We start from the raw sequence: 27,932 nt of genomic DNA, 5'->3' as shown, positions 1-27,932 counted from the left end.
AGATTTAGAAAGTTTTTCCTAACGTATAACTTAAATCGTCCTTGCTGCAGATTAACGACCATTATGTCTTGTCCTACTTTCTGTGGAAATGGAGAACAACTGATCGCCATCCTTTTTATAACAGCCCCAAGCATAGCTGAAGACTGTAATCACCTCCCCCTGCCCCTTCTTTTCTCAAGATGAAACATGCCCAGTTTTTGTAACCTTTCCTCCTAGGTCAGGTTCATAGAATTGTAGAATATCAAGGTTGGAAGAGACCTCAGGAGCTATCTAGTCCAACCCCCTGTTCAAAGTAGGACCAATCCCCAGCTAAATCATCCCAGCCAGGGCTTTGTCAAGCCGGGCCTTAAAAACCTCTAAGGATGGAGATTCCACCACCTCGCTAGGGAACCCATTCCAGTGCTTCACCACCCTCCTAGTGAAATAGTGTTTCCTAATATCCAACCTAGACTTCCACCACTGCAACTTGAGACCACTGCTCCTTCTTCTGTCATCTGCCACCACTAGAACAGACTAGCTCCATCCTCCTTGGAACCCCCCTTCAGGTAGTTAAAGGCTGCTATCAAATCCCCCCTCACTCTTCTTTTCTGCAGACTAAATAACCCCAGTTCCCTCAGCCTCTCCTCGTAAGTCATGTGTCCCAGCCCCCTAATCATTTTCGTTGCCGTCCGCTGGACTCTCTCCAATTTATCCACATCCCTTCTGTAGTGGGGGGACCAAAACTGGATGCAATACTCCAGGTGTGGCCTCACTAGTGCCGAACAGAGGGGAATAATCACTTCCCTCGATCTGCTGGCAATGCTCCTACTAATACAGCCCAATATGCCGTTGACCTTCTTGGCAATGAGGGCACACTGCTGACTCACATCCAGCTTCTTGTCCACTGTAATCCCCAGGTCCTTTTCTGCAGAACTGCTGCTTAGTCAGTTGGTCCCCAGCCTGTAGCAGTGCATGGGATTCTTCCTTCCCAAGTGCAGGACTCTGCACTTGTCCTTGTTGAACCTCATCAGATTTCTTTTGGCCCAATCCTCCAATCTGTTTAGGTCACTCTGGACCCTATCCCTACTCTCCACCGTATCTACCTCTCCCCCAGCTTAGTGTCATCTGTGAATTTGCTGAGGGTGCAATTAATCCCATCATCCAGATCACTGATAAAGATGCCATCTGAAGTTATGAGCGTTGGCTCTATGCTTGTATTTAAAGGGTTTGCAGTAGAAAGCACCTAAGGCAGATTTGGTCAACATAGTATGAAGGGGTTATTCAAGTAAATGGAAGGTCCACTTGGCTTCCTTGATAGACGCCAATCCACATCTAAGCTTTCTTGGGAATGTTCCTGTAGAGAACTGAGTCATGCATGGACATGTGACTTGCCCATGTGACTCCAAAACTCCATCTTGTAGCTGGGATTCTACACAGGGGGAGAGAGGGGTTTCCACTCACAAGAGAGAGACTATATAAGCCCCTGGGAAACCCCTCCATTTTGTCTTCAGCTGGCACAAGGGATAGCCTCTCCACCCCAAAGAGATGGCTGAAAGAAACTGGAACAAAGGACAGTAACTACAGGGGTGTGAGTGATTGCTGGACCCAGACTAGGAGGAAGTCTAGTCTGTAATAGAAGCTTATTGGAACATCTCTGAGAGTGAGATTTACCTGCATTTAGTTTCTTACTGTATTAGGCTTAGACTTGTGTGTTTTATTTTATTTTGTTTGGTAATTCACTTTGTTTTGTCTGTTATTACTTGGAACCACTTAAATCCTACTTTTTATATTTAATAAAATCACGTTTTGCTTATTAATTAACCCAGAGCAAGTATTAATTCCTGGGGGAGAAAACAGCTGTGCATATCTCTCTATCAGCGTTATAGAGGGCAAACAATTTATGTATAAGCTTTATGTATAAGCTTTATACAGAGTAAGACGGATTTATTTGGGGTTTGGATCCCATTGGGAACTAGGTGTCTGGGTGTTGGAGACAGGAGTACTTCTTAAGCTGTTTTCAGTTAAGCCTGCAGCTTTTGGGGGACGTGGTTCAGAGCTGGGTCTGTGATTGTAGTAGGCTAGCATGTCTGGCACAACCAGGCAAGGCACTGAAGTCCCAAGCTGCCAGGGAAAATGGGCTCAGAGGTAGTCCCAGCACATCAGGTGACAGTTCTCAAGGGGGTTTCTGTGACCCAACCCATCACACCCATCTCTTATATACAAGACTCCTGTTAATACATCCCAGAATATTAGCCTTTTTCACAGCTGCATCACATTATTGACTTCTATTCAATTTGTGATTCACAAGAATCCCTAGATCCTTTTCAGCAGTATGACCACCTAGCCAGTTATTCCTCAGTTTGTAGTTGTGCTTTTGATTTTTCCTTCCTAAATGAAGTACTTTGCACTTGTCTTTTTTTAATTTCGTCTTGTTGATTTCAGACCAATTCTCCAATATGTCAAGGTCATTCTGAATTCTAATCCTGTCCTACAAAGAGCTTGCAACCCCTCCCAGTGTGGTATCATCTGCAAATTTTATAAGCAAACTCTCCACTCAATTATCCAAGTCATTAATGAAAACATTGATAGTACCAGACATAGGGTTGACCCCTGCAAGACACCGCGTGGGGAACAAATATTTAATAATGGTTGGTCAATCTAGCAGAGAAAAGCACAACACAATCCAACGGCTGGAAATTGAAACTAGACAAATTCAGACTGGAAATAGGACACACGTTTTTGATGGTGAGAGTATTTAACGACTGGAATAATTTACCAAGGGTTGTGGTACATTCTCCATCAGTGACAATTTGAAAATCCAGATTAGATGTTTTTCAAAAAGATTTTGGGGAAGTTCTCTGGCCTCTGTGAGACAGGGGAGCAGACTGGGTGATCACAGTGGTTTCTTCTGGCCTGGGAATCTATAAATCTGTGAAACTTGGCTGTCTCTCCAGGAAAAGGTCAACTGCAGTGTAAAGCACTGTGTTCAGGATGTTTGTTGTTTTCTATAAGATCTGTGTATTTCTCGTATGATTATGTAAACAGCAACGGTGTTACAATCCTGTGCAAAGTGTGTGTTTCACGTGTTGCAGCTATCACGTGCCCCTGAAGAGGTAAACTGTAGGCCCAAAACACACCCTGGCTGGAGTTCGGGGAAAGGGTGCATTTAAATTATGGGCAAGTCTAAGGGGTCAGTACTGACTCCAGGGGCTGAGCAGTGTGGTAGCAGCTCTCCGGAAAGGGTGCTAGACAGGGGCTGTGCTCTGAGAATATGACTAGAGGTCCCCAAGCAGTGGTAGTGTTTGGATGCTGCGCAGTGTCCAGAGCATTAAAACACCTGGGACTGAGCAGCTGGATCCCCTCATGGCAGTTGGCAAGTGGCCAACAGGGGACATTAGATTAGAGCTGTGACACCCACCTTACCCACCACCTTCCCTGCTCCTGAGCATGCCCAGCTCACACCCCATACCCTGGACATGCCTGTCTCCCACCTCACCCTCATCTTCTTGTCCCTGAAGAGAAGTTTGTGGCCCGTCTCATTCAGCTCCAGCCAGTCAATCTTGCTGTCATGGCTGATGGTGCCAATGTTGTAGCCACCAACAAGATCCACTGGGAAAGGGAAAGAAGAGAGGCTCAGTATGAGAATGTTCTGTCAAGCCAGGAGGTGAATGGCAGGGCAGAGCTGCCAGAAGCCTTGCTGCAAAGGAGGCACTCAGTCTGTGGGCAGGCGAAGGATGGGGAGGGATTATTTAGGGTGGTACAAGGAGGACACAACTCAGAGCAAGGGGATGACACTGAGAAAGGGACATGTAAGCTGCATATCAGGATAAGTCCCCTGACAGCGAGCTGTGTCAGGCAGGGACTCATCTCCCAAGGATGGAAGCCCATCCATCTCCTGAGACATTTAAACTAGTACCAGACAGAACACTAATAAATTCCCAGGCAAAGAGCGTTGTTCAACAAAGTGAGAGGTTCCAAACTGCTCTCTGTGATCAGCGTGTGCTAGAAAATCTCTGTCTCCTCGCCCCTGGAACACACCAACATTTCAGTAAAGTGGGAAATTACTTACCTTATAGTAACTGATGACCTTTGAGATGTGTTGTCTGTACGTCTTCCACTCACAGGTATTGTGCACCCCCTAGCACCAGAGATAAGACATTTTCTTCTTACTAGCAGGTCCCCCGTTGGTCTACACATACTCACACAATCCATCCCACCCAAGAATAAAGGGGTGGGGTGGACCAACTGCCAGTATGTTCCTTCGCCAGCCAAAATCTTGCAAGGCCTTCATATAGTGGGGAAGAAGGATGGGTCATGGAATACATATAGACAACACACATTGAAGAACATCATTTACTATAGGTAAGTAACCTCTTTTTCTTAACTGAGTGGTTGTCTATATGTCTTCCACTCATGGAGACTGAAAAGCAATTGACAGATGGAGGTGGGTACACAAGCGTTACGTAAAGACAGATCTAAGTAACAAAGCTGTAACAAAGGTCGTATCTTCTCTTGTTGCCTGTCTAGCTACATGATGTTTCATGAGAGTATGAATAGAAGCCCATGTGGCTACCTTAGGAACTCCTAAAACCGAGACATTACTAAAAGAAGCTATGGAATCATCTTAGGCTCTTGCAGAATGGGCCCTAATTGCTAACAATAGCACAATTTAATACATCTTGAAATCCAACTTGAAAGTGTCGGAGAGGAAATCGGTTTATCTTTAACTCTCTCGGCATATGCCAAATAATACGGAAGAACAACTAAAAGATTTAGTTCTGTTCAGATAAAAGGTGAAATAAAGCGCTAGCTACAGCAAAAGAGTGCAGAGTCCTTTCCATTTTATCAGCATGAGGTTTTGGACAAACTATTGGTAAATTAACTGCCTGGTTAACATAAAATTCGGACACAATCTTAGGCAGGAAGCTTGGATGAGGTCTTAATGAAACTTTACCTCTATGAAATATCATATAGGGAGGACCTGACATCAAAGCATTAATTTCACTCATGCTATATGAAAAAATACTGTTTCCATGGACGGAAGGTTTAACAGAGGGGTAACTAAAGTCTTAAATAGAGTTTTCATTAAACTAGACAATACAATATTCAGATCTCCAGGGATCCTTCATAGGTGGAAATACTTTAACCAGACCCTAAAGGAATCTTTTAGAAATAGGATGAGAAAATATATTAAAACCAACAATCTAAGGATGATAGGCAGATATTGAACATAAGAATGGCTATACTGGGTCAGACTAATGCTCCATCTAGCCCAATATCCTGTCTTCGGACAGTGGCCAGTACCAGATGCTTCAGAGGGCATGAAAAGAACAGGGCATTTTCGAATGATTCATCCCTTGCTGTCTAGTCCCCGCTTCTGGCAGTTGGAGGTTTAGGGACACCCAAGGCGTGGAGTTGCGTCCCTGACCATCTTGGCTAAAGAAGAGCTCTGTGTAAACTCAAAGGTTGTCTCTTTCACCAGAAGAAGTGGATCTAACAAAAGATATAACCTCATACACCTTGTCTATTACACGAAGGGGTGAATAACACTTCCCTATTCACTTCCTCCACACCATTCATGATTTTATAGACTTCTATCATATCCCTGCTCACGTATTTCATTTCTAAGATGAACAGTTTCAGTCTTTTTAATCTCTCCTCATATGGAAGCTGCTCCATAACCCTAATCATTGTTGCCCTTCTCTGCACCTTTTCCAATTCTAACATATCTTTTTTTGAGATGGGGTGACCAGAACTGTACACAGTATTCAAAGTGTAGTATGGAATGGATTTATATAATGGCATCATGATATTTTCTGTTGTCTTATCTATCACTATCCTAACAACCCCCGTTATCTTATTTGACTGCCAGTGCACACTGAGCAGATGTTTTCAGAGAACTATCCATTGATGACTCTAAAATCAATTTCTTGAGTGGTAACAGCTAATTTAGACCCCAACATTTTGTATGTATACTTGGGATTATTTTTTCCAAGATGCACTACTTTGGATTTATCAACACTGAATTTCAGCTGCAACTTTCTTGCCCAGTCACCCAGTTTAGTGAGATCCCTTTGTAACTCTTCACAGTCTGCTTTGTTTACTATCTTGAGAATTTTGTATCATCTAAAAATTTTGCCACCTCACGGTTCACCCCCTTTTCCAGATAATTTATGAATATGTTCAACAGCACTAGTTCCAGTACAGATCCTTGAGGGACCCTGCTATTTACCTCTCTCCACAGTGAAAACTGACAGCTTATTCCTACTTTTTGTTTCCTATCCTTTAACCAATTATGGATCCATGAAAGGACATTTCCTCTTATCCCACGGCAGCTTACTTTGCTTAGGAGCCATTGGTGAGACACCTTGTCAAGAGCTTTCCGAAAGTCCAAGTACACATCATCCAACAGATCACTCTTTGCCACATGGTTGTTGATCCCCTCAAAGAATTCCAATAGATCAGTGACGTATGATTTCCCTTGACAAAAACTACGTTGATTCTTCCTCAACAAATCTTGTTCATCTACGTGTCTGATAATTCTGTGTTTTACTGTAGTTCCAATCCATTTAACCTGATACTGAAGTTAGGTTTACCGGCCTGTATTTGCCAGGATCGCCTCTGGAGCCTTTTTATAAAAATTGCCATGTCAGAAGCTACCCTCCAGTCATCTGGTACAGAGACTGATGTAAATGATACGTTATGGTACCTCAATTAGTAACTGCAACTTCATATTTGAATTCCTTCAGAACTCTTGAGTGAATAACATCTGGTTCTGGTGACTTGTTACTGTTTACTTTATACATTTGTTCCAAAACCTCCTCTACTGACACGACAGTCAGGGACAATTCCTCAGATCTGTTATCAAAAAAGAATGGGAATCCCCCTCACGTCCTCTGCAGTGAAGACCAATGCAAAGAATTCATTTAGCTTTTCCACAATGGCCTTATCTCCCTTGAGTGCTCCTTTAGAACCTTGATTATCCAGTGGCCCCACTGATTGTCTGGCAGCCTTCCTGCTTCTTATATACTTTAAAACATTTTTGCTGTTAGCTTGTGTGTCTTTTGCTAGCTGCTCTTCAAATTCGTTTTTTGGCCTGCCAAAGGGAGCAGATGAAGGGTATGGGTGAAGGAGGCAGGGGTCCTCACCACTAGAGCACCTCCTCATAGCCAGGGGTGCTGTAGCATCTCTCCCCCAATCTGGTGTCCCCTGATGGCAGGTGCTCTAGTCCTCTGGTGGTCATGATTTAGTCTGCTCCTTCAAGAGTAACAGAAAGTCCAAAAAAGTCTAAGACCATTTATCAGGTCTTCAGCCCCAACTCTGTGCCTGGTGGTCCTCAGATCCTACTCCTAGGGCTTTCAGTCATCTTTATCTCCTTCTCAGGGACTTCACATCGCCTTCTCTGGTGGCTGATAATGGGAGGGTTTGGATTCCCCTCCCACTACACTGGATTCAAGCCCAGGGACCCTATAACCAGGACCAAGGACTGCTTGGTCCAACTCCTTGCTGCCGCTGGCTTTCTGAGCTTCTTCCTACTGAGCCTTTCTCAGGCCTTCTTCCCTGCAACTCTCTAGGTTCACCTTTTTCTCAGGACTGGGACCCTCAGGGCCCTCCCCCGGAATCCTCTAGCAAACCCAAATCACCTGCTGCCTTCCTTGGTCTTAGTCTTTCATGCCTCTTAAACTCCCCTTGCTGTTCCTGCATTGAACAGCTCAGAGGGCCCTCTCCTTGGAAGTCTGCATCATGCCTTTTATCAGGGCTTAACACTGGAGCCAGTGGCTGCTTTGTCTCTCCCCTGGCTCTTACCAGACTTCTCTATTCAGGGGAGGATCCCGGGTCATCTCTTCCCCAGGGGCTTCCTCTTGGACCCTCCTGGTATCCTCACTCTCTCTAGTCCCAGAGAGTGACTGCAGACTCTCTGCTTCTAGTCCCCTTCTGTGGTCAAGTTCCTCTGTTCACAGTCCTCTCCCAGCCCTTCCTTAGCTAGACTTATCCTCAGTTAAGCCTGACCTGCTCTCCAGTGCAGTCTGGTACGGTAATTGGCCTCTCAGGCCGCCATTATCCTTTCACAGCCTGTGTGGGGCACACACCCCATCGCAGGATGAATCCACTAAAAAAATTAGTTACCCACCTTTTCATAACTGTTGTTCTTTGAGAAGTCTTGCTCATGTCTGTTCCATTGTAGGTGTGCGCGTGCCACGTGCGCAGTTGTCGGAGACTTTTACTTTAGCGGTATCCGTAGGGTCAGCTGTGGGGGACCCTGGAGTGCTGCGCTCATGCCGTGGTATATCTGGCGCCCCCGGCCCTACACCCTCTCAGTTCCTTCTTGCCGAGAACTCCGACAGAGGGCAGGAGGGCGGGTAATGGAATGGACATGAGCAACACATCTCAAAGAACAACAATTACAAAATATAGGTAACTGTTTTTCCTTCGAGCGCTTGCTTGTAGATTCCATTGTAGGTGACTCACGAGCAGAATCCTCAGTCGTGGGCTCGGAGGTCACAGTTTTGCAGATTGGAGCACTGCTCTGCTGAAACCAGCATCATCTCAAGCTTGCTGGATCAGTGCCTAGTGCAAAGCAAATGTGTGATGGACAATCAGCTCGCAGCTCGACAAATTTCTTGGATCAGCACTGGGCGAGGAAGTCTGCCGAGGATGCCTGCACCCTAGTCAAGTGAGCCGTCACGGTCGCCGGTGGGGTCACCTTCGCTAGCTCATAACAGGCCGTGATCCAGGATGAGATTCTCTGGGCAGACACTGGGCAACCCTTCATTCTATCCGCGACAGCAACAAACAACTGTGTAGACTTGCAGAACACCTTTTTTCGGTCTATGTAGAAAGCCAGGACCCATCTGACATCCAGGGTATACAGCCTGCATTCCTCATCGGTCATGTGAGGCTTAGGACAAAGGACCGGCAAGTATATGTCTTGACCAGTATGGAACTGGGAGACGACCTTGGGTAGAAAGGCCAGGTGCAGGTGCAGCTGGACCTTGTCCTTATAGAATATCGTGAACAGCGGTTCTGAAGTGAACACTCTGATCTCAGACACCCTATAGGCTGAAGTAATAGCGACTAAAAAGGAGACCTTCCAAGAGAGAAGGAGGGAGCAGGACGCCAGGGGTTTGAAGCGGGGACCCATGAGCCGTGACAGCACAAGATTCAGGTCCCAAGGGGGAACCGGGTCCTGGACATGCAGGTAGAGGCACTGCCTGCTGATGTAATACATTGCGGCAGTATTGTCTGCCAGGACCTGACCACCCTGCCCTTCAGGTGGGGCAAAAAAGCCTGGCAGGCCAGGTGAACCACTTTGAGTTCCCTGACATTGATATGAACGGCTAGATCGTTTTGTAGCAAGTGGGTGCTGAGCTCCCCAAGATGAGCTCCCTAGCCCAGGTCCGACGCGTGAGAGACCAGGGTAAGCGATAGAGATGGGGTCACGAAGGGAACTCCTTGCAGCACCGAGTCGGGATCCCGCCACCAGTCCAAAGACAGTAGGATGTGGCTCGGCATCATGACCACTCAATCCAGGGGGTGCCTGCTGGGAATGTACATCGAGGCTAGCCACGGTTGCAGAGGCCTCAGGTGAAGCCAGGCATGGCTAACCATGTACGTGCACGTGGTCACGTGTCCCATCAGTCGCAGACATGTGTGGGCCGTGGTGAGAGAGTGGGCTCTTATGTGGGAGATCAAGTCCACCATGGCCTGAAACCGCGCTTCCGGAAGGGAGGCCCTGGTACGCGTGGAGTCAAGAACTGCCCCGATAAACTCTATATGTTGGACTGGGGTTAACGTGGACTTTTCTGTATTTATTAACAGGCCCAGGTAGAGGCAGGTGGAATGTACCAGATTGAGGCTTCTCTGCACCTGCTCCGGAGACCTGCCCTTGATGAGCCAGTCATCGAAGTATGGAAACAGGAGCACCCCACGCCACCTGAGGTAAGCCGCTACTGGTGCCTGAAGGGCGACCCATCACTCTCACAGATCCTGGGGGACAGGCCAGTCCTCGCCTACAGACAGCCCCCCAACCTGAAGGGCGACCCCTCACTCTCACAGATCCTGGGGGACAGGCCAGTCCTCGCCTACAGACAGCCCCCCAACCTGAAGGGTGACCCATCGCTCTCACAGATCCTGGGGGACAGGCCAGTCCTCGCCTACAGACAGCCCCCCAACCTGAAGGGTGACCCATCGCTCTCACAGATCCTGGGGGACAGGCCAGTCCTCGCCTACAGACAGCCTCCCACCCTGAAGGGTGACCCATCGCTCTCACAGATCCTGGGCGACAGGCCACTCCTCACCTACAGACAGCCTCCGACCCTGAAGGGCGACCCATCGCTCTCACAGATCCTGGGGGAAAGGCCAGTCCTCGCCTACAGACAGCCCCCCACCCTGAAGGGCGACCCCTCACTCTCACAGATCCTGGGGGACAGGCCAGTCCTCGCCTACAGACAGCCCCCCACCCTGAAGGGCGACCCCTCACTCTCACAGATCCTGGGGGACAGGCCAGTCCTCGCCTACAGACAGCCTCCCACCCTGAAGGGCGACCCATCACTCTCACAGATCCTGGGGGACAGGCCAGTCCTCGCCTACAGACAGCCCCCCAACCTGAAGGGTGACCCCTCACTCTCACAGATCCTGGGGGACAGGCCAGTCCTCGCCTACAGACAGCCCCCCAACCTGAAGGGTGACCTATTGCTCTCACAGATCCTGGGGGACAGGCCAGTCCTCGCCTACAGACAGCCCCCCACCCTGAAGGGCGACCCATCACTCTCACAGATCCTGGGGGACAGGCCAGTCCTCGCCTACAGACAGCCCCCCACCCTGAAGGGCGACCCCTCACTCTCACAGATCCTGCAGGACAGGCCAGTCCTCGCCTACAGACAGTCCCCCAACCTGAAGGGTGACCCCTCACTCTCACAGATCCTGGGGGACAGGCCAGTCCTCGCCAACAGACAGCCCCCCAACCTGAAGGGCGACCCATCACTCTCACAGATCCTGGGGGACAGGCCAGTCCTCGCCTACAGACAGCCCCCCACCCTGAAGCAAATACTCACCAGCAACCACATACCACACAACAGAACCACTAACCCAGGAACCTATCCTTGCAACAAAGCCCGTTGCCAACTGTGCCCACAGATCTACTCAGGGGACACCACCATAGGGCCTAATCACATCAGCCACACCATCAGAGGCTCGTTCACCTGCACATCTACCAATGTGATATATGCTATCATCGGCCAGCAATGCCCCTCTGCCATGTACATTGGCCAAACTGGACAGTCTCTACATAAAAGAATAAATGGACACAAATCAGACGTCAAGAGTTATAACATTCAAAAACCAGCCGGAGAACACTTCAATCTCTCTGGTCACTCGATTAGAGATCTAAAAGTGAAAATTCTTCAACAAAAAAACTTCAGAAACAGACTACAACGAGAGACTGCTGAACTGGAATTATTTGCAAACTGGATAGAATTAACTTAGGCTTGAATAAAGACTGGGAGTGGATGGGTCATTACACAAAGTAAAACTATTTCCCCATGTTTATTCCCCGCACCCCACCCCCCACTGTTCCTCAGAAGTTCTTGTCAACTGCTGCAAATGGCCCACTTTGATTATCACTACAAAAGGTTTTCTCCCCCACCCCGCTCTCCTGCTGGTATTAGCTCATCCTAAGTGATCACTCTCCTTACAGTGTGTATGGTAACACCCATTGTTTCATGTTCTCTGTGTATATAAATCTCCCCACTGTATTTTCCACTGAATGCATCCGATGAAGTGAGCTGTAGCTCACGAAAGCTTTTGCTCAAACGAATTGGTTAGTCTCTAAGGTGCCACAAGTCCTCCTTTTCTTTTTTCCTCCTCAGTGACTTCAATGCAAGAGTTGGAGCAGACAATAACTCATGGCTAGATTGTCACTCACAGGGATACCCTTTTCTTTCTTTCTCCTGAAGATCCTAGATGTCAGTCTGTGGCTTCCTGGGTAAACGTCCTGCCTGCTGCCATTCTGTCCACTAAGTCCCGGCAGGCCCTGGCATTGCAATCAATGCCATCCCACCCAGAGGTAAGGCAGAGGGGACATTGCTATTCACTGTGCCCCTGGTTCCTCTGCTGAGAGAGTGACTTGGAAGCCACATCAAGCAGAACTAGTGTTCCCAGAAACGCAGACAAGGAAGCCAAGGGATCCCTGCAAGAACTTTTGCCTTCTTAAGCCAAGAAGCAGACCTAAGTCTATTGTCAGCTCTGCTCTCTAAAGAGACCAGTGACACTGGGGCCAAATCCCACAGGTGCACGATACCCATATGGAAGAAAACCGAGGATAACTTTGAGATTTAAAGAGCTCAATCTGTTTAGTTTAGCAAAAAGAAGACTGAAAGGTGACTTGAATTATAGTGTCTAAGGACCTTCCTGGGGAGAAAACACTGGTACTAAAGGGCTCTTTAGTCCAGTGGAGAAAGGCAGAACAAGAACCAATGGCTGGAAACTGAAGCTATAGAAATGTAAATTAGAAAGAAGGCACAATATTTTATCATTACAGTTGATTAATCGTTGGAGCAAACTACCACGGGATGTGGTGGATTATTCGTCTCTTGAAGTTTTCAAATCCAGACTGGCTGCCTTTCTGGAAGATGCTTTAGCCAAACAGAAAAGCTACTGGGCTCAATACAGCGGTAAGTGGGTGAAATTCAGCTGCCTGCAGGGGTGAAAGGAAGTGGGTACGGGCCGGTACGGCGTACCGGTAAAAGGTAGCCACTAGTACTGGCCCGTTCCGCTGACGCAGCAGTGCTTAAACATCGCTGCCCCTTTTCCGCCCTCAATTGGCGGCTCTGCCAGGTCCCTACCAGAAGGCCGCCAATGGGGGGGCGCAAAAGGGGCAGCGACGACCCGGCAGGACCGCCGATGGGGGGCGCAAAAGGGGCAGCGACGACCCGGCAGGACCGCCGATGGGGGGTGCAAAAGGGGCAGCGATGACCCAGCAGGGCCGCCAATTGGGGGGGCACAAAAGGGGCAGCGATGACCCAGCAGGACCGCCGATGGGGGGCACAAAAGGGGCAGCCATGTTAAAGCGCTGCTGCCCCCCAGCCGCTGACAGAGCGACGGCGGAAGAAGCAGCTGCCCCAGGGCCGCGATTTAAAAGGTCCCGGGGCTCCCTTTAAATTGCCACTAGAGCCCCAGGCAGCGCTGGCCAGGGAGCGCAGATGGAAGGGCTGTGGGACGCTGACCCCCCAGCTCCACCCTTCCGCCCAAGGCCACGCCCCTTCCGGAGGGAGCGACCTCATACCGGTAAGAGCTGCATTTTACTTTCACCCCTGGGTGCCTGTGATTTACAGAAGATCAGACCAGATGATCGAATGGTTCCCTCTGGCCTTTAAATATCTATTAAACCTGCTCCTCATGAAAATCTCATCCCAGCCCCAATTGTTAGAGACACCCTGAAGCAGAGGGTTTTACTGCCCTGCCAACATTAAAGTTACCTGGTTTATCTCTGGATAGTCTTTTGTTATCCAGTTAAAATCCATATGCGGAGTGAATTTACACAAGGTCAATGCCTTTCTGTCTGGGCTTTAGCCTCAGGGTTTGGCACCAAGGGAGGCTTAGGGTTCATGCTACTCATGCCTGGGGAAAGCTTTTCGGGAGTGGGTCCCCCAGAGCCTCTTGCAGGAGCCACTCCTGGAGCAAAGTCCTTCAGCCCTTCTTATCTTTATAGAAAGCCTTACAGGCATCGTATCCCTTGGCCAAGACCCCTCCTTGAGGCAGGAAGGCACTTTTCATTCCCACCCAAGACGGATCATTGTGGGGAAGAGGATCACCTCTTCAGCTGCAATCTCTGGGGCAGATCCGCCATCCTGGGCCTGGCCCAAGAAATCCAAACACAGCAAAACCTCAATACACACAGCCATACCCTCTCATGAACTGACATGAGTCTAAAATGTTTTCGATTAATTATGCTACTTAAGAACTATTTTGAGCGTACCCGATGGTAAAGGGAGAGGTTGGTTCTGTGCCCACTCCAGCTGGCAGAGAGGAGCTGAGGACAGGGATTTACACCCTTGGTCTATGTAGTCCAGGGTGCATCCCTGCCACCTACCACTCAGGAACGACCTGTAACTGAATCATAGAATCATAGAGTATCAGGGTTGGAAGGGACGTCAGGAGGTCATCTCGTCCAAACCCCTGCTCAAAAGCAAGACCAATCCCCAATTAAATCATCCCAGCCAGGGCTTTGTCAAGCCTGACCTTAAAAACTTCTAAGGAAGGAGATTCTACCACCTCCCTAGGTAATGCATTCCAGTGTTTCGCCACCCTCCTAGTGAAAAAGATTTTCCTGATATCCAACCTAAACCTCCCCCACTGCAACTTGAGACCATTACTCCTTGTCCTGTCCTCTTCTGCCACTGAGAATAGTCTAGAACCATCCTCTCTGGAACCACCTCTCAGGTAGTTGAAAGCAGCTATCAAATCCCCCCTCATTCTTCTCTTCTGCAGACTAAACAATCCCAGTTCCCTCAGCCTCTCCTCATAAGTCATGTGTTCCAGATCCCTAATCATTTTTGTTGCCCTTTGCTGGACTCTCTCCAATTTATCCACATCCTTCTTGTAGTGTGGGGCCCAAAACTGGACACAGTACTCCAGATGAGGCCTCACCAATGTTGAATAGAGGGGAACGATCACGTCCCTCGATCTGCTGGCAATGCCCCTACGTATACATCCCAAAATGCCATTGGCCTTCTTGGCAACAAGGGCACACTGCTGACTCATATCCAGCTTCTCGTCCACTGTCACCCCTAGGTCCTTTTCCGTAGAACTGCTGCCTAGCCATTCGGTCCCTAGTCTGTAGCGGTGCATTGGGTTCTTCCGTCCTAAGTGCAGGAACCTGCACTTATCCTTATTGAACCTCATCACCACACGGCCAGCAGGGGGCTGGGGAGCAATGCCAGGAAGGCGGGAACATTATTGTTCATGATGGTGACAGACAGCAATTCTCTCTTCTTCTGCTCTTATTCACTATTTACGGCAGGCAGAGACCATTCTGAACATCGAGTCTGATCGGCACAGCACAGGCCAGACAACCCCACCCGCGATTCCTGCACTGAACGTGTAGCTGCTGGATGAACTGCAGCATATTTCTTAGAAAGACACCCAGTCCCCGTTTAAAGACTCTAAGTGCTGGGGAACCTGCCACACTGCCTGGTAAGTTGTGCCCAGGGTTAATTGCCCTCACTATATAAATGTGCACCTTATTTCCAATCTTCGTCTAGTTTCAACTTCCAAGCACTGAATCTCCTCCTGCATTTGTCTGCTACACTAAAGAGTCTCTCCTATGAAAAATCTCTTCCCCAGGTGAGTACCTGTAGACCATGATCAAGTCACCTCTTAACCTTCTCTGTGTTAAGCTAAATAAACAGCTTCTTTAGGCTCACTGCACGACAAGCATTGCAGACTGCAAATCATTCTTGCCCTACTCTGTTGTTCTCTGCACACTGTTCAACCTGAGCATCCAGAACTCAAGTCCTGCGATCCCGGATGAGGCGGGGTCCCATGGAAACTGCACCATGACATTGCATACCTAAGGCATCAGGGCAGAACGCGCTGAGACATCCCAATTCTGGGAGCTTCACCTGGCAGCACGAACACCCATCTCGTCAGCTCAAGGGGCCCGTGCACTGACAGTGCCCGCAGCAACACAGTTATGATGACTGACGGCCGCACGCACAGACAGGAGACGTGGCCCTGCCCCAGAGAGCCACCGTCCTCACCAGACATGTAACAGACCCGTGAGCAGGGCAGCCTCCCAGTCAGACATGGGTGCAACTTGACTCTAATGATTCGCCTCCCGGAAGAACGTGAATGTAGACGGGGCAGAAGGACGAGAGTCACCATTCACCTGCTGCTATAGTCTTGATGTCGATAAGATATGCCAGTCTCTTGTTCTCCTCCATCCCTCTTTGCCTTCTCTCATTGATGCGAACGCTGTAATGGAGAAGAGTGAAGAATGACTGATAATGCTGTGCACTTGCCAAACCACATGGGGCATCTCCCACCCTCCCCCAGAACCACCCCTGGTGTCCCCCTCCACCCATGGAACCACACCTCCTGACCTGTGGCTTTCCATCCCCACAACCACCCCAGTCTACCCATCAGGTCCCATGGGGTACTGTACAGCCCTTAGTCCCTGCAGATTGGTGGTTCTCTACCTAGAAGGGACAGTTACTCAGGTCCCTGAAATTCTGCCTCTGAAACACCTTGTATCACAGATCTGTGGGATAAGTCCTACACCCCATCTTAAACAGTCTTTTGGAGGAACCCCATCTGTGTGTCAGACTCCCCAGGGGGGCTCACTCTTCCTTCAGGTTAGGCTACACAGCCTCACAGCTTCTGAGATTGAGCCCTGGCACTCCAGAATTCCTGCTTCACATTGGGAGCTCTGCTCAGCAGTTCAGCTGAGATAGACTCCTTGTTAGAGACTTGTTCGCTCTTCAGGGACTAATGCTCCCTAGCCAGTATTTGTGGTGACACCAAACTGGCCTTTCAAAACAGAGTAGGACTTATTAGGCAACTGGAACACAGCACTGGAAGGCCTGAGGTTAGCATTCAGAAATAAAGGTTAAAGCATCACCCATTCCGGTCAAGCCAGAGCAGCCCACCAGCCAAGCTGTAGTGGATTCCGCCTCAGGCTCGGTCCCTCTTTGGCTCCTTAGCCACTCCCAGGGGAGAGCAGCCAGCCTCCTCCAGAAGCCCACTCTTGCTGGTTATGTCTCAAAAACCTCCTTGCTCTGTGTCATTGTTTGCTAGGTGTCAATGTTCTGGTCATTGGAGCTTTCCATTGTCTCTTTTGGATTCTCCTCTCAGCAGGTTCCAGCCAGTTCCACAACCTCCTCATTCACTGGAGCCCAGATAACAAGGCAATATTCTCACCTCATGTCCTGTGCTGCGCCCCCAGAGGAAACTTAACCCTTTTTTGTCACCAGGGTTAATAATGCAAAGGACAGAAAGAAACTGAGGCACACACAGAATTCATAAAACTGTCACAGACAATTCCCATTTGATCATATTGTGTGGGCAGGGTTCTCAGTTCTTATAGCACAGGCTCAGCAACCCGTGAAGGCAGTGAAAGCAAATGGAGCAGGAGCCAGGACCCTCACATCACTACCCACTTGGGAGCATCTGCACATTAGAGACAGCTTCTGGGAGGTGCAGGGGCCAGGCTCCCAGGCTGGTATGCCACAAATTATCCTAAATAGGCTCCGAACACAACGAGAGCAAATTAATAGATTCCTAGATTCCAAGATCAACAGGGGCCATTTTGACTACCTATTCTGACCCACTGTATAACGCAAGCCAGAGAATTGCCTTGAAATAATTCCTAGAGCAGATCTTTTAGAAACACATCAAATCTTGACTCAAAAATTGTCAGTGATGGAGACTCACGACCCCTGGTAAATTGTTCCAATGGTTAATTACTGTTAAATGTACACTCAGGATTGGAAGTTGTTTTAAAAGATCTGCTCTAGGAATAGTTTTGGTGAACTTCTCTGGCCTGTGTTATACAGAAGGTCAGACGAGATGATCACAATGGTCTCTTCTAGTCTTAGAATCTATAAATCAATGAACAATTCTACCATTTCTATCTAATAATGGCAAGGAAACAGGAACCACGCAGGGTAGCAGCAACCAGGAAGGAAGCAGGGACCTGGGCTTAGAGTTCTGAGTAACACTGTTTGTCTAGTACTGAAGTTAGGCTTTCCGGCCTGGAATTGCCAGGATCACCGCTGGAACTTTTTCAAAAATTGGCATCACATTAGCTATCCACCAGTCATCTGGTACGTAGATTGATTTAAGCGATATGTTACATACTATAGTTGTTCGTTCTGCAATTTCACATCTGAACTCTTGGGTGAACATCATTTGCTACTGGTGACTTATTACTACTTAATTTATCTATTTGTTCCAAAACCTTCTCAGTAAGCATTCAAGATCATTCCAAGTTCTCAGTGACTCAGAAACAGGTAATGCCATTTTTGCATAGAGTGCCATGTTCCCCTCCCTTTTGCCCACGCAATCCTTCCTAAACAGGTTATAACCATTGATTTTAACATTCCAGTTATGGGAATCATCCCTTCAAGTTTCAGTAATACCAAATTCCATTCAATTTATGCTCATAAATGAGTTATTCCAATTCCCTGTTTGTCTGCTTCCTCAGGGACCCTTGGCACAGTGATGCAGCCCATACACAGAGAGCAAAAGAATAGTGCAACAGACAACCCCCAGAAAGACCAAATGCATCACTCACCAAGTCCTGCCACCTCCAAGCACAGAGGCTGCAGCTATGCCCTTCAATTCTCCTGTTAGCTGCCTCTGTTCACTCAAAGGGTGCAACCCAAACCTCCTCAGGGATGGAGAGCACCAATTCAGAGCAGAGGAATCCGTCAGATGATGACCAGGGATGCCGAATTACAGAAGCACCGCAAATAGCCTTTAGTCCCCTAAGGAACATCCATGATTGATAAGTGTACCAAAATGGCCACAACCCTTGGAACCACCTCCTGTCTCACAGACTCAGGACCCTGCAAAGTGTTTGCTGCAATCTAGTCCGGAAAGTCAGCATCCTGCCTCTGACAGCATGGCCAGCACTTTGGGCTAGGCTGCACTGCCACAACAGTCCAGAGGGGAGCATAAGCACAAGGATTAGGCCTGACTACGCCATACTTGGTGCTCAGTTGACTCAGGTGCCACAGGTGGAGAAGCAAGGATGAGGCATTAGCCATTTTCTGGCTTGTTGAAGCAGCTGGAAAGGGTGAGTGACCAGAAGCTACCTCAAGACTGGGCTGGCAAACACAGAGATGGGAGAGTGTTCCCAGCTCCTCACAGAGAAACGAGCAAGCATTAACAACACAAAAATGGCCACACTGGATCAGACCAAAGGTCCATCTAGCCCAGTATCCTGTCTTCCAACAGCGGCCAATGCCAGGTGCCCCAGAGGAAATGAACAAAACAGGGAATCATCAAGTGATCCACCTCCTGTTACCCATTCCCAGCTTCTGGCAAACAGAGGCATCATAGAATCATAGAATCATAGAATATCAGGGTTGGAAGGGACCCCAGAAGGTCATCTAGTCCAACCCCCTGCTCAAAGCAGGACCAATTCCCAGTTAAATAATCCCAGCCAGGGCTTTGTCAAGCCTGACCTTAAAAACCTCTAAGGAAGGAGATTCTACCACCTCCCTAGGTAACGCATTCCAGTGTTTCACCACCCTCTTAGTGAAAAAGTTTTTCCTAATATCCAATCTAAACCTCCCCCACTGCAACTTGAGACCATTACTCCTCGTTCTGTCATCTGCTACCATTGAGAACAGTCTAGAGCCATCCTCTTTGGAACCCCCTTTCAGGTAGTTGAAAGCAGCTATCAAATCCCCCCTCATTCTTCTCTTCTGCAGGCGAAACAATATCAGCTCCCTCAGCCTCTCCTCATAACTCATGTGTTCCAGTCCCCTAATCATTTTTGTTGCCCTTCGCTGGACTCTCTCTCCAATTTATCCACATCCTTCTTGAAGTGTGGGGCCCAAAACTGGACACAGTACTCCAGATGAGGCCTCACCAATGTCGAATAGAGGGGAACGATCACGTCCCTCGATCTGCTCGCTATGCCCCTACTTATACATCCCAAAATGCCATTGGCCTTCTTGGCAACAAGGGCACACTGCTGACTCATATCCAGCTTCTCGTCCACTGTCACCCCTAGGTCCTTTTCCGCAGAACTGCTGCCTAGCCATTCGGTCCCTAGTCTGTAGCTGTGCATTGGGTTCTTCCGTCCTAAGTGCAGGACCCTGCACTTATCCTTATTGAACCTCATCAGATTCCTTTTGGCCCAATCTTCCAATTGGTCTAGGTCCTTCTGTATCCTATCCCTCCCCTCCAGCGTATCTACCACTCCTCCCAGTTTAGTATCATCCGCAAATTTGCTGAGAGTGCAATCCACACCATCCTCCAGATCATTTATGAAGATATTGAATAAAACCGGCCCCAGGACCGACCCTTGGGGCACTCCACATGATACCGGCTGCCAACTAGACATGGAGCCATTGATCACTACCCGTTGAGCCCGACAATCTAGCCAGCTTTCTACCCACCTTATAGTGCATTCATCCAGCCCATACTTCCTTAACTTGCTGACAAGAATACTATGGGAGACCGTGTCAAAAGCTTTGCTAAAGTCAAGAAACAATACATCCACTGCTTTCCCTTCATCCACAGAACCAGTAATCTCATCATAAAAGGTGATTAGATTAGTCAGGCATGACCTTCCCTTGGTGAATCCATGCTGGCTGTTCCTGATCACTTTCCTCTCATGCAAGTGCTTCAGGATTGATTCTTTGAGGACCTGCTCCATGATTTTTCCAGGGACTGAGGTGAGGCTGACTGGCCTGTAGTTCCCAGGATCTTCCTGGATCTTCCAGGATCAGCCCTGCCCATCCTGGCTAATAGCCATTGATGGACCTATCCTCCATAAGAACATAAGAAAGGACATATTGGGTCAGACCAAAGATCCATCCAGACCAGTATCCTGTCTACCGACAGTGGCCAATGCCAGGTGCCCCAGAGGGAGTGAACCTAATCAGTAATGGTCTAGTGATTTCTCTCCCGCCATCCATCTCCACCCTCTGACAAACAGAGGCTAGGGACACCATTCCTTACCCATCCTGGCTAATAGCCAATAATGGACTTAGCCTCCACGAATTTATCCAGTTCTCTTTTAAACCCTGTTATAGTCCTTGTCTTCACAACCTCCTCAGGCAAGGAGCTCCACAGGTTGACTGTGCTCTGAGTAAAGAAGAACTTCCTTTTATTTGTTTTAAACCTGCTACCCATTAATTTCATTTGGTGGCCCCTAGTTCTTATATTATGGGAACAAGTAAATAACTTTTCCTTATTCACTTTCTCCACACCACTCATGATTTTATAGACCTCTATCCTATCCCCCCTTAGTCTCCTCTTTTCCAAGCTGAAAAGTCCTAGCCTCTTTAATCTCTCCTCATATGGGACCCGTTCCAAACCCCTAATCATTTTAGTTGCCCTTTTCTGAACCTTTTCTAATGCCAGTCTATCTTTTTTGAGATGAGGGGACCACATCTGTATGCAGTATTCAAGATGTGGGCATACCATGGATTTATATAAGGGCAATAAGATATTCTCCATCTTATTCTCTACCCCTTTTTTAATGATTCCTAACATCCCGTTTGCTTTTTTGACTGCCGCTGCACACTGTGTGGATGTCTTCAGAGAACTATCCACGATGACTCCAAGATCTTTCTCCTGATTAGTTGTAGCTAAATTAGTCTCCATCATATTGTATGTATAGTTGGGGTTATTTTTTCCAATGTGCATTACTTTACATTTATCCACATTAAATTTCATTTGCCATTTTGTTGCCCAATCACTTAGTTTTGTGAGATCTTTTTGAAGTTCTTCACAGTCTGCTTTGGTCTTAACTATCTTGAGCAGTTGAGTATCATCTGCAAACTTTGCCACCTCACTGTTTACCCCTTTCTCCAGATCATTTATGAATAAGTTGAATAGGATTGGTCCTAGGACTGACCCTTGACCCTTGGGGAACACCACTAATTACCCCTCTTCATTCTGAAAATTTACCATTTATTCCTACCTTTTGTTCCCTGTCTTTTAACCAGTTCTCAATCCATGAAAGGATCTTCCCTCTTATCTCATGACAACTTAATTTACATAAGAGCCTTGAACATGAACATAACCATGAACATATCTAGTTCTTTTTTGAACCCGGTTATAGTTAAATTAACTGTTAGCACTCAAGAGAGAGAGGCCTTCAGTTGCGAAGGAGAGAGAAGTGAAGAACAGATTTTTTTAGAAATACAGCAAGACTCGTGGCATTGAGACCTTCCATTTAGTGCCAGTCAGACCAGCTGGCCTCCAGGTGTGGGTTAGGGGTCCCTCTTCAGAAAGAGGAATATCAGAGCCATGCACAAAAATGCATGTGACAAATGTACTTCTGTCCTCCTATAACAATTGTGCACCCACTAGCCATAACATTGTCCACGGGACGCAGATTTACTGAGGGTGTCTACACTATGGAGACTATGCCAGCATAGCCCTGCAGTGTAGGCATAGACTACACAGACAAAAGGGGTTTTTCCATAGGTACAGAAATACCACCTCCCCAAACAATGGTAGGTACGTTGACAGAAGCATTCTTCTGTTGACGCACATGCATGTCCCCTGAAACGTAAGTCGGCACAGCGACATCAGCCAGAGATGTAAGGTTTTTCACATCTGACAAATGTAGCCACCTCAACCTAGCTTTTAAGTGCAGGCTAAGCCTCAGAGACCATTCAGGAGCAACATGGCGCTCCTTGTGTCTCAGGGCTAGGACCCATGCCTGGGAACAATTTAGGATGTGATGGCCCGGGCTCACTCCCAAGTTCCCAGGTCACATTGTGTCTCAGGGCTAGGACCCATGCATGGGGACAATTTAGGATGTGATGGCCCGGGCTCAGTCCCAGTTTCCCAGGTCTCCTTGTGTCTCAGGGCTAGGACCCATGCATGGGGACAATTTAGGATGTGATGGCCCGGCCTCACTCCCAGGTTCCCAGGTCACATTGTGTCTCAGGGCTAGGACCCATGCAATAGGACAATTTAGGACGTGATGGCCCGGGCTCACTCCTAGGTTCCCAGGTCACATTGTGTCTCAAGGCTAGGACCCATGCATGGGGAAAATTTAGGATGTGATGGCCTGGCCTCACTCCCAGGTCACATTGTGTCTCAGGGCTAGGACCCATGCATGGGGACAATTTAGGATGTGATGGCCCCCGATCAGTCCCATGCAGTCTCAAAGCAGTACCTGTGATGGGGATAAGGAGGAGTGCGACACTTACCTGATGAGATGAGGGTTCATAAACTCTGTGCGGACAGATCCCAGAATTTCATTGCTTCCATATTCCACTAAAGTCAGCTCTCCAGCATTGAAGATCATGCAGACCTGTAGGGAGACAGAAGACAGGACTCGGACAGCAGGCAGTGTGAGAGGAAGGGCTCAGTGGAGGAGCACAGGTACTAGCTGGGTTTGTGGAAGGGATGCCCTGCACCCTGACCTGGATTCACCCTCTAGGGTCAGGAGGAGCGCTCAGTCTCTGGAGCTCATTCCATCCTTGGTCTCCCTTCTGTGTCTGCCACTAATCAGTACCAATGGGCTGAGTTTCTTGTCCTGTAGGAGCCAGGCTGTAGGCTAGTAAGCCGACTTCTCCAAGCCTCTCAGCCATGACAGGTGGAGTAGGATTCCCCCCAGTGAGTCATATGTCTGCTCTCTGTATGTCTAATTTCCCCCCAACGTCTTCCTCCTCTGCCCTACCCCTCTGCTGCCTGGGCAGTGTTTCCACCTCTCTGTTGTGGAAACACTGTTCATGCAAGCTCCCATACCAAAGGTTTGTTTTGCTCCCTGAAACATGGGCAGGGTAGGGAGCAGACCACAGGCTGCAGGAGTTGGGTGGACAGCATGAGGCATGGCAAAGAAATGGGCCACCCCAGGGGACGACTTCATGTTTGCAGTTTGTGAATAGTGTATTCAGCTAGGAGAGGGAAGAGTTTCACCCAATCCAACTCACATTCTCGTTGTCAAAGAAAAATTTCTCGTTCCCTCCGGATCCTTGCCAGGCCACCTGCAACACAAGGGTGTGGAGTGAATGAGCGCTGCCCTGGTGGTCCCTTGGCTGCTGTCACTGCACTGCTGTCAAGCTGCAGGCACCATGGAATCTGGGGTCAGCGAGATGGGATTCCAGCTAGCGATCAAAGCAGCAGAAGCATTTCAGCTCTTACTTCATCTCGATTGTTACATCTTGTTGGGTTCTGAAATTTCACTGCTGTTTGGCTCTGTGGAACTAACCTCCTCCCACTCTCTGCAGCAGCACAGACAAGCCTGGTGCCTTCCCTGCAAACAGCCTGACTAGACACAGTGAGGGATGCAGCACAAGAGTTCACCTCCCAACGCTTCAGGTGCCTGCACGGCCAGTGAGCAGTTTGCACTGCCATTCCTCCTACTTTTCCAGGTAATAAGACCCCCACACCCATCACTGGCTCCCCACTGAGCTGGGGTCAAATTCAAGCTCCCTGCCTTTGCTCCCAGGGCCCCAGCCTGCACCTTGGACCTGGACTCCTTTCACATTCCCTCCACCGACGACACAGCCTGTCTATCCCTTCATCTCCTTCTCTCACAGGCCTGCTCAAATAAATTTGTTAGTCTCTAAGGTGCTACCTTTTCTTTTTGTGGATACAGACTAATACGGCTGCTACTCTGAAGCCTATCTTTATTTGTGCAATACCTACTGGTGTGGATGAGACTTTACAGGCACCCCTGCCCCAGAAGGGGTGATACACTAAGGGTGTGGGGGAAGTTTGAAGGTCACAGCAATAAGAGATCAAGAAATGTGCCTTCCTCCATGCCGCCCCCATGCATGGAATGCTCCCCAAGCTACCTCTCTGGCCTCTGTTAAAGTCCTCCATAGAACTCAGTGGTGCCGAAGTCCAGGAGAAAGAAGGGGAAGGGACAGAATTTCTGCCTGCCCTCTCCTCACCTCACTGTTTTTGCTCTCACTTGCTGTGTGTTATGCTGACTACAGATATGTCTCCCTTCTGTGCCGGAAGGTGCCTTTCCCCAGTCTCTCTGGCTATGTCTACACTGCAGCTAGGAGCTGTAATTCCCAGCTTGGGTAGACATGCATTCACTAGCTACTCGGCGGCTACCCAAAGCGGCCGCTGTGCCACTGTGGCCACACTGCTATTTTTAGTGCGCTAGCTTGAGCAGAGCGAACGTACAATATCTACCAGAGCTGAGAATTACAGCTCCCAGCTGCAGTGAAGAGGTACCCAGCACACCTTTGGCAACTGAAAATAATTAACAACAGAATAGTTGTAGTGATGTCAAAGGGCATTAAACGGACTGAGGCAGCAAACCCAGCCAGCCAGAGAAAGCGGCTGCAGTTGGCCCTTCCTCCCCCAAGCAGGGGCTTTCAGTCATAGCTTCAAGGAGCACAGGCAAGATAAACTGACCACGCCAAGACCTGATTCCTTACTAGAAACAAGTATGATGGACGCGTGAGAGGGATACTGTGCTTGATGCTGAGCACTGGAGAGAGAAACATGGAGACTAACTCCAGCCAACCCCTGCTCTGATTACCAAGCAGCAGTGTCCACAGGCTCAGGTTTCTGAACAGGTGCTGTTGTTCCCAGTCCAGTTTAGCACTGTAACTGGAGGCCATATACAGCATCCCTTCCCCTGAGGATGCTACCGAAGCTAGGGAACTGATGTCAGCAGGAGCTGCAATGGAGACAGGAAGTTCAGACTTGGCTGCTGAGCACAAAGCCCTTGACCCAGTTTTGGGAAGGGCACTGCGAGTGGATGAACCCTGTGTTCACCTGGCCTTTGTAGCACACTGGCTTCTGATTTGCTTCCAGGTGTAATACAAGGTGCCGACTAAAGAGACATGCCATATATGTAAACAAAGCATTTCTTGATCTCTTATTGCTGTGACCTTCAAACTTCCCCCACACCCTTTGTGTATCACCCCTTCTGGGGCAGAAGTGTCTGTAAAGTTTCATCTACACCAATAGGTATTGCACAAATAAAGATAGGTTTCAGAGTAGCAGCCGTGTTAGTCTGTATCCGCAAAAAGAAAAGGTAGCACCTTAGAGACTAACAAATTTATTTGAGCATAAGGTTTCGTGAGCTAGATGTAGCTCATGAAAGCTTATGCTCAAATAAATTTGTTAGTCTCTAAGGTGCCACAAGTACTCCTTTTCTTTTTACAAGTAAAGATGAATCTCTGTACAGTTTGAATTGTAGCTGTTGGAGAGACCGCCTCTCTCCCTGAGCACTCAGATCAGCTGTGGTGCTCTCTCTGACAGTCTGTCAGGGCCTGTTTGAGAGCAGACTGAACTAATGGTTGGAACCCAGAGTAGTGTTGGGGTTGGGAGTCACAGCCAGAGTCAGTAGTTGGAGTTAGGGCAAGGGAGCACAACACGGAATGAGGTGAGGTAACAGGAACAAGGAGCGGGAACCAGGTGAGAAGGCAGGAAGTTAGTCTCTGGGGTCTGGTCAGCAGCAGGCCCAGCTACCAGTTGCTCAGACAAGGGGTGTGGCAGGAACAGGAAGCTTTAAGAGATGACCAATCAGCAGTATGCTGCTAGTCAGCTGAGCCTGCTGAGTCAGTGAGTGCACCCTCTGTTTGCACAGTATCAGCAGCAGTTTCCCTGTTTGGCCTTCACAAGATCCCCTGGTAAGGAGTTCCACAGGTTGACTGTGCGTTATGTAAAGAAGAACTTCCTTTTGTTTGTTTTAAACCTGCTGCTTAATAATTTCATTGGGTGACCCCAAATTCGTGTGTTATGTGAGAGTCAATGACACTTCCTGGTTCACTTTCTCTACACCAGTCATGATTTGATAGACCTGGATCCTCTCCCACTTCGTCGTCTCTTCTCTAAGCTGAACTGCCCCAGTCTTTTTAACCTCTCCTCATACGGAAGCTGGTTCACACCCCTCATCATGACAGGTTTCAGAGTAACAGCCGTGTTAGTCTGTATTCGCAAAAAGAAAAGGAGTACTTGTGGCACCTTAGAGACTAACCAATTTATTAGAGCATAAGCTTTCGTGATCATGTTTGTTGCCCTTCTCTGTTCTTTTTCCAAATATAATATTCCTTTTTTGAGATAGGGCAGCCAGACCTACATGCACTATTCAAGGTGTGGGCTCACCATGGGTTTATACAGTGGCATGATATTTTTTGTCTTATTATCTACCCCCTTCCTAATGATTCCCAACATTCTGTTCGCTTTTTTGACTGCCACTGCACACTGAGTGGATGTTTTCAGAGAACTATCCATGATGACTCCAAGATCTTTCTTGAGTGGTAACAGCTAATTTAGACCCCATCACTTGGTATGTATAGTTGAGGACTATGTTTTCCAATGTGTATTACTTTGTATTTATCAACACTGAATTTCATCTGACATTTTGTTGTCCAGTCACCCAGTTTTGTGAGATCCCTTTGCAACTCTTTGCAGTCTGCTTTGGACTTAACTATCTGGAGTAATCTTGTATCATGTGCAAACTTTGCCACCTCACTGTTTACCCCTTTTTCCAGATCATGTATGAATATGTTGAACAGCACTGGTCCCAGTACAGATCCTTGGGGGACCCCACTATTTACCTCTTTCCACTGGGAAAACTGACCATTTAGTCCTACCCTTTGTTTCCTGTCTTTTAACCAGTTACTGACCTGTGAGAGGACCTTCCCTCTTATCCTATGACTGCTCACTTTGCTTAAGAGCCTTGAATCCTATTAAATTAAATAGGATGGGACTGGTTCCTGGCAAAATGTTGTTATTAGCTGGAAGTCGTTAATATCAGGGTTGCTATTAGGGAGCATATACTGTAATTATTTTTACTGTATCTATTGCATAGCACCCACAACGTGCTAGATACTGCACAAGCCCATAAGGAGACACAGATGCTATCCTGAAGAGCTTATAACTTGCACAGCCCAGACAAACATACAAGCTGAACATGTTAATAGAGATGTCACAAATGCTGATCCTGGGCTCGGGCTCCTTACTAGATTGGAACTAAGGCCCCCATAAAGACCTGTCATGCCAACTGGGCCTACAAATTTACCCCAATTGTCAGCTCAGCTGTAAAAAGTATGTAAAAGTTTGTAAGATGTTACAACAAATATTAAGGGAGAAGATGTGAAATGGAGACACAACACCCATCACGCTCTTTCTGGGTCCTTAAAAGAAAATGATTTGGTGGGGAAAGTACGGAAAGAACAAAAAGGACAGCTGGAAAGAACAGCAGATGCTACTGGAGTGAGCTTCACCGTCACGGCTGCCACTCCTGCCATTTCCCGGGACCCTGGCCTTCATCATCCTGATCC

At 48.2% G+C, this 27,932-nt stretch overlaps 1 protein-coding gene across 6 annotated transcripts in view; it reads right to left on the bottom strand.

The window, feature by feature from the left end:
• The window catches only part of IFT172 (intraflagellar transport 172), a 151,395-nt gene that overhangs the window by 80,360 nt on the left and 43,103 nt on the right, over positions 1 to 27,932 (bottom strand). For all 6 annotated transcript variants that reach the window (XR_012157848.2, XM_073335396.2, XM_073335398.2 and 3 more), the window contains 4 exons: positions 23,610 to 23,663; positions 22,884 to 22,987; positions 15,866 to 15,951; positions 3,476 to 3,588 (listed from right to left, as the gene is read on the bottom strand). Coding sequence is in view for 5 of the 6 variants with exons in the window: in XM_073335396.2 (XP_073191497.1) it covers positions 3,476 to 3,588; positions 15,866 to 15,951; positions 22,884 to 22,987; positions 23,610 to 23,663 (357 nt within the window). In the remaining variant the exon portion in view is untranslated. The remainder of the gene's footprint in view (positions 1 to 3,475; positions 3,589 to 15,865; positions 15,952 to 22,883; positions 22,988 to 23,609; positions 23,664 to 27,932) is intronic.

Source organism: Lepidochelys kempii, chromosome 3 (genome assembly GCF_965140285.1).
Source record: "Lepidochelys kempii isolate rLepKem1 chromosome 3, rLepKem1.hap1, whole genome shotgun sequence".
In the NCBI taxonomy this organism is placed as follows: Eukaryota; Metazoa; Chordata; order Testudines; family Cheloniidae; genus Lepidochelys; species Lepidochelys kempii.
Note: the sequence above shows the minus strand (reverse complement) of the source record. Positions and strands in the feature narration are given on the sequence as shown.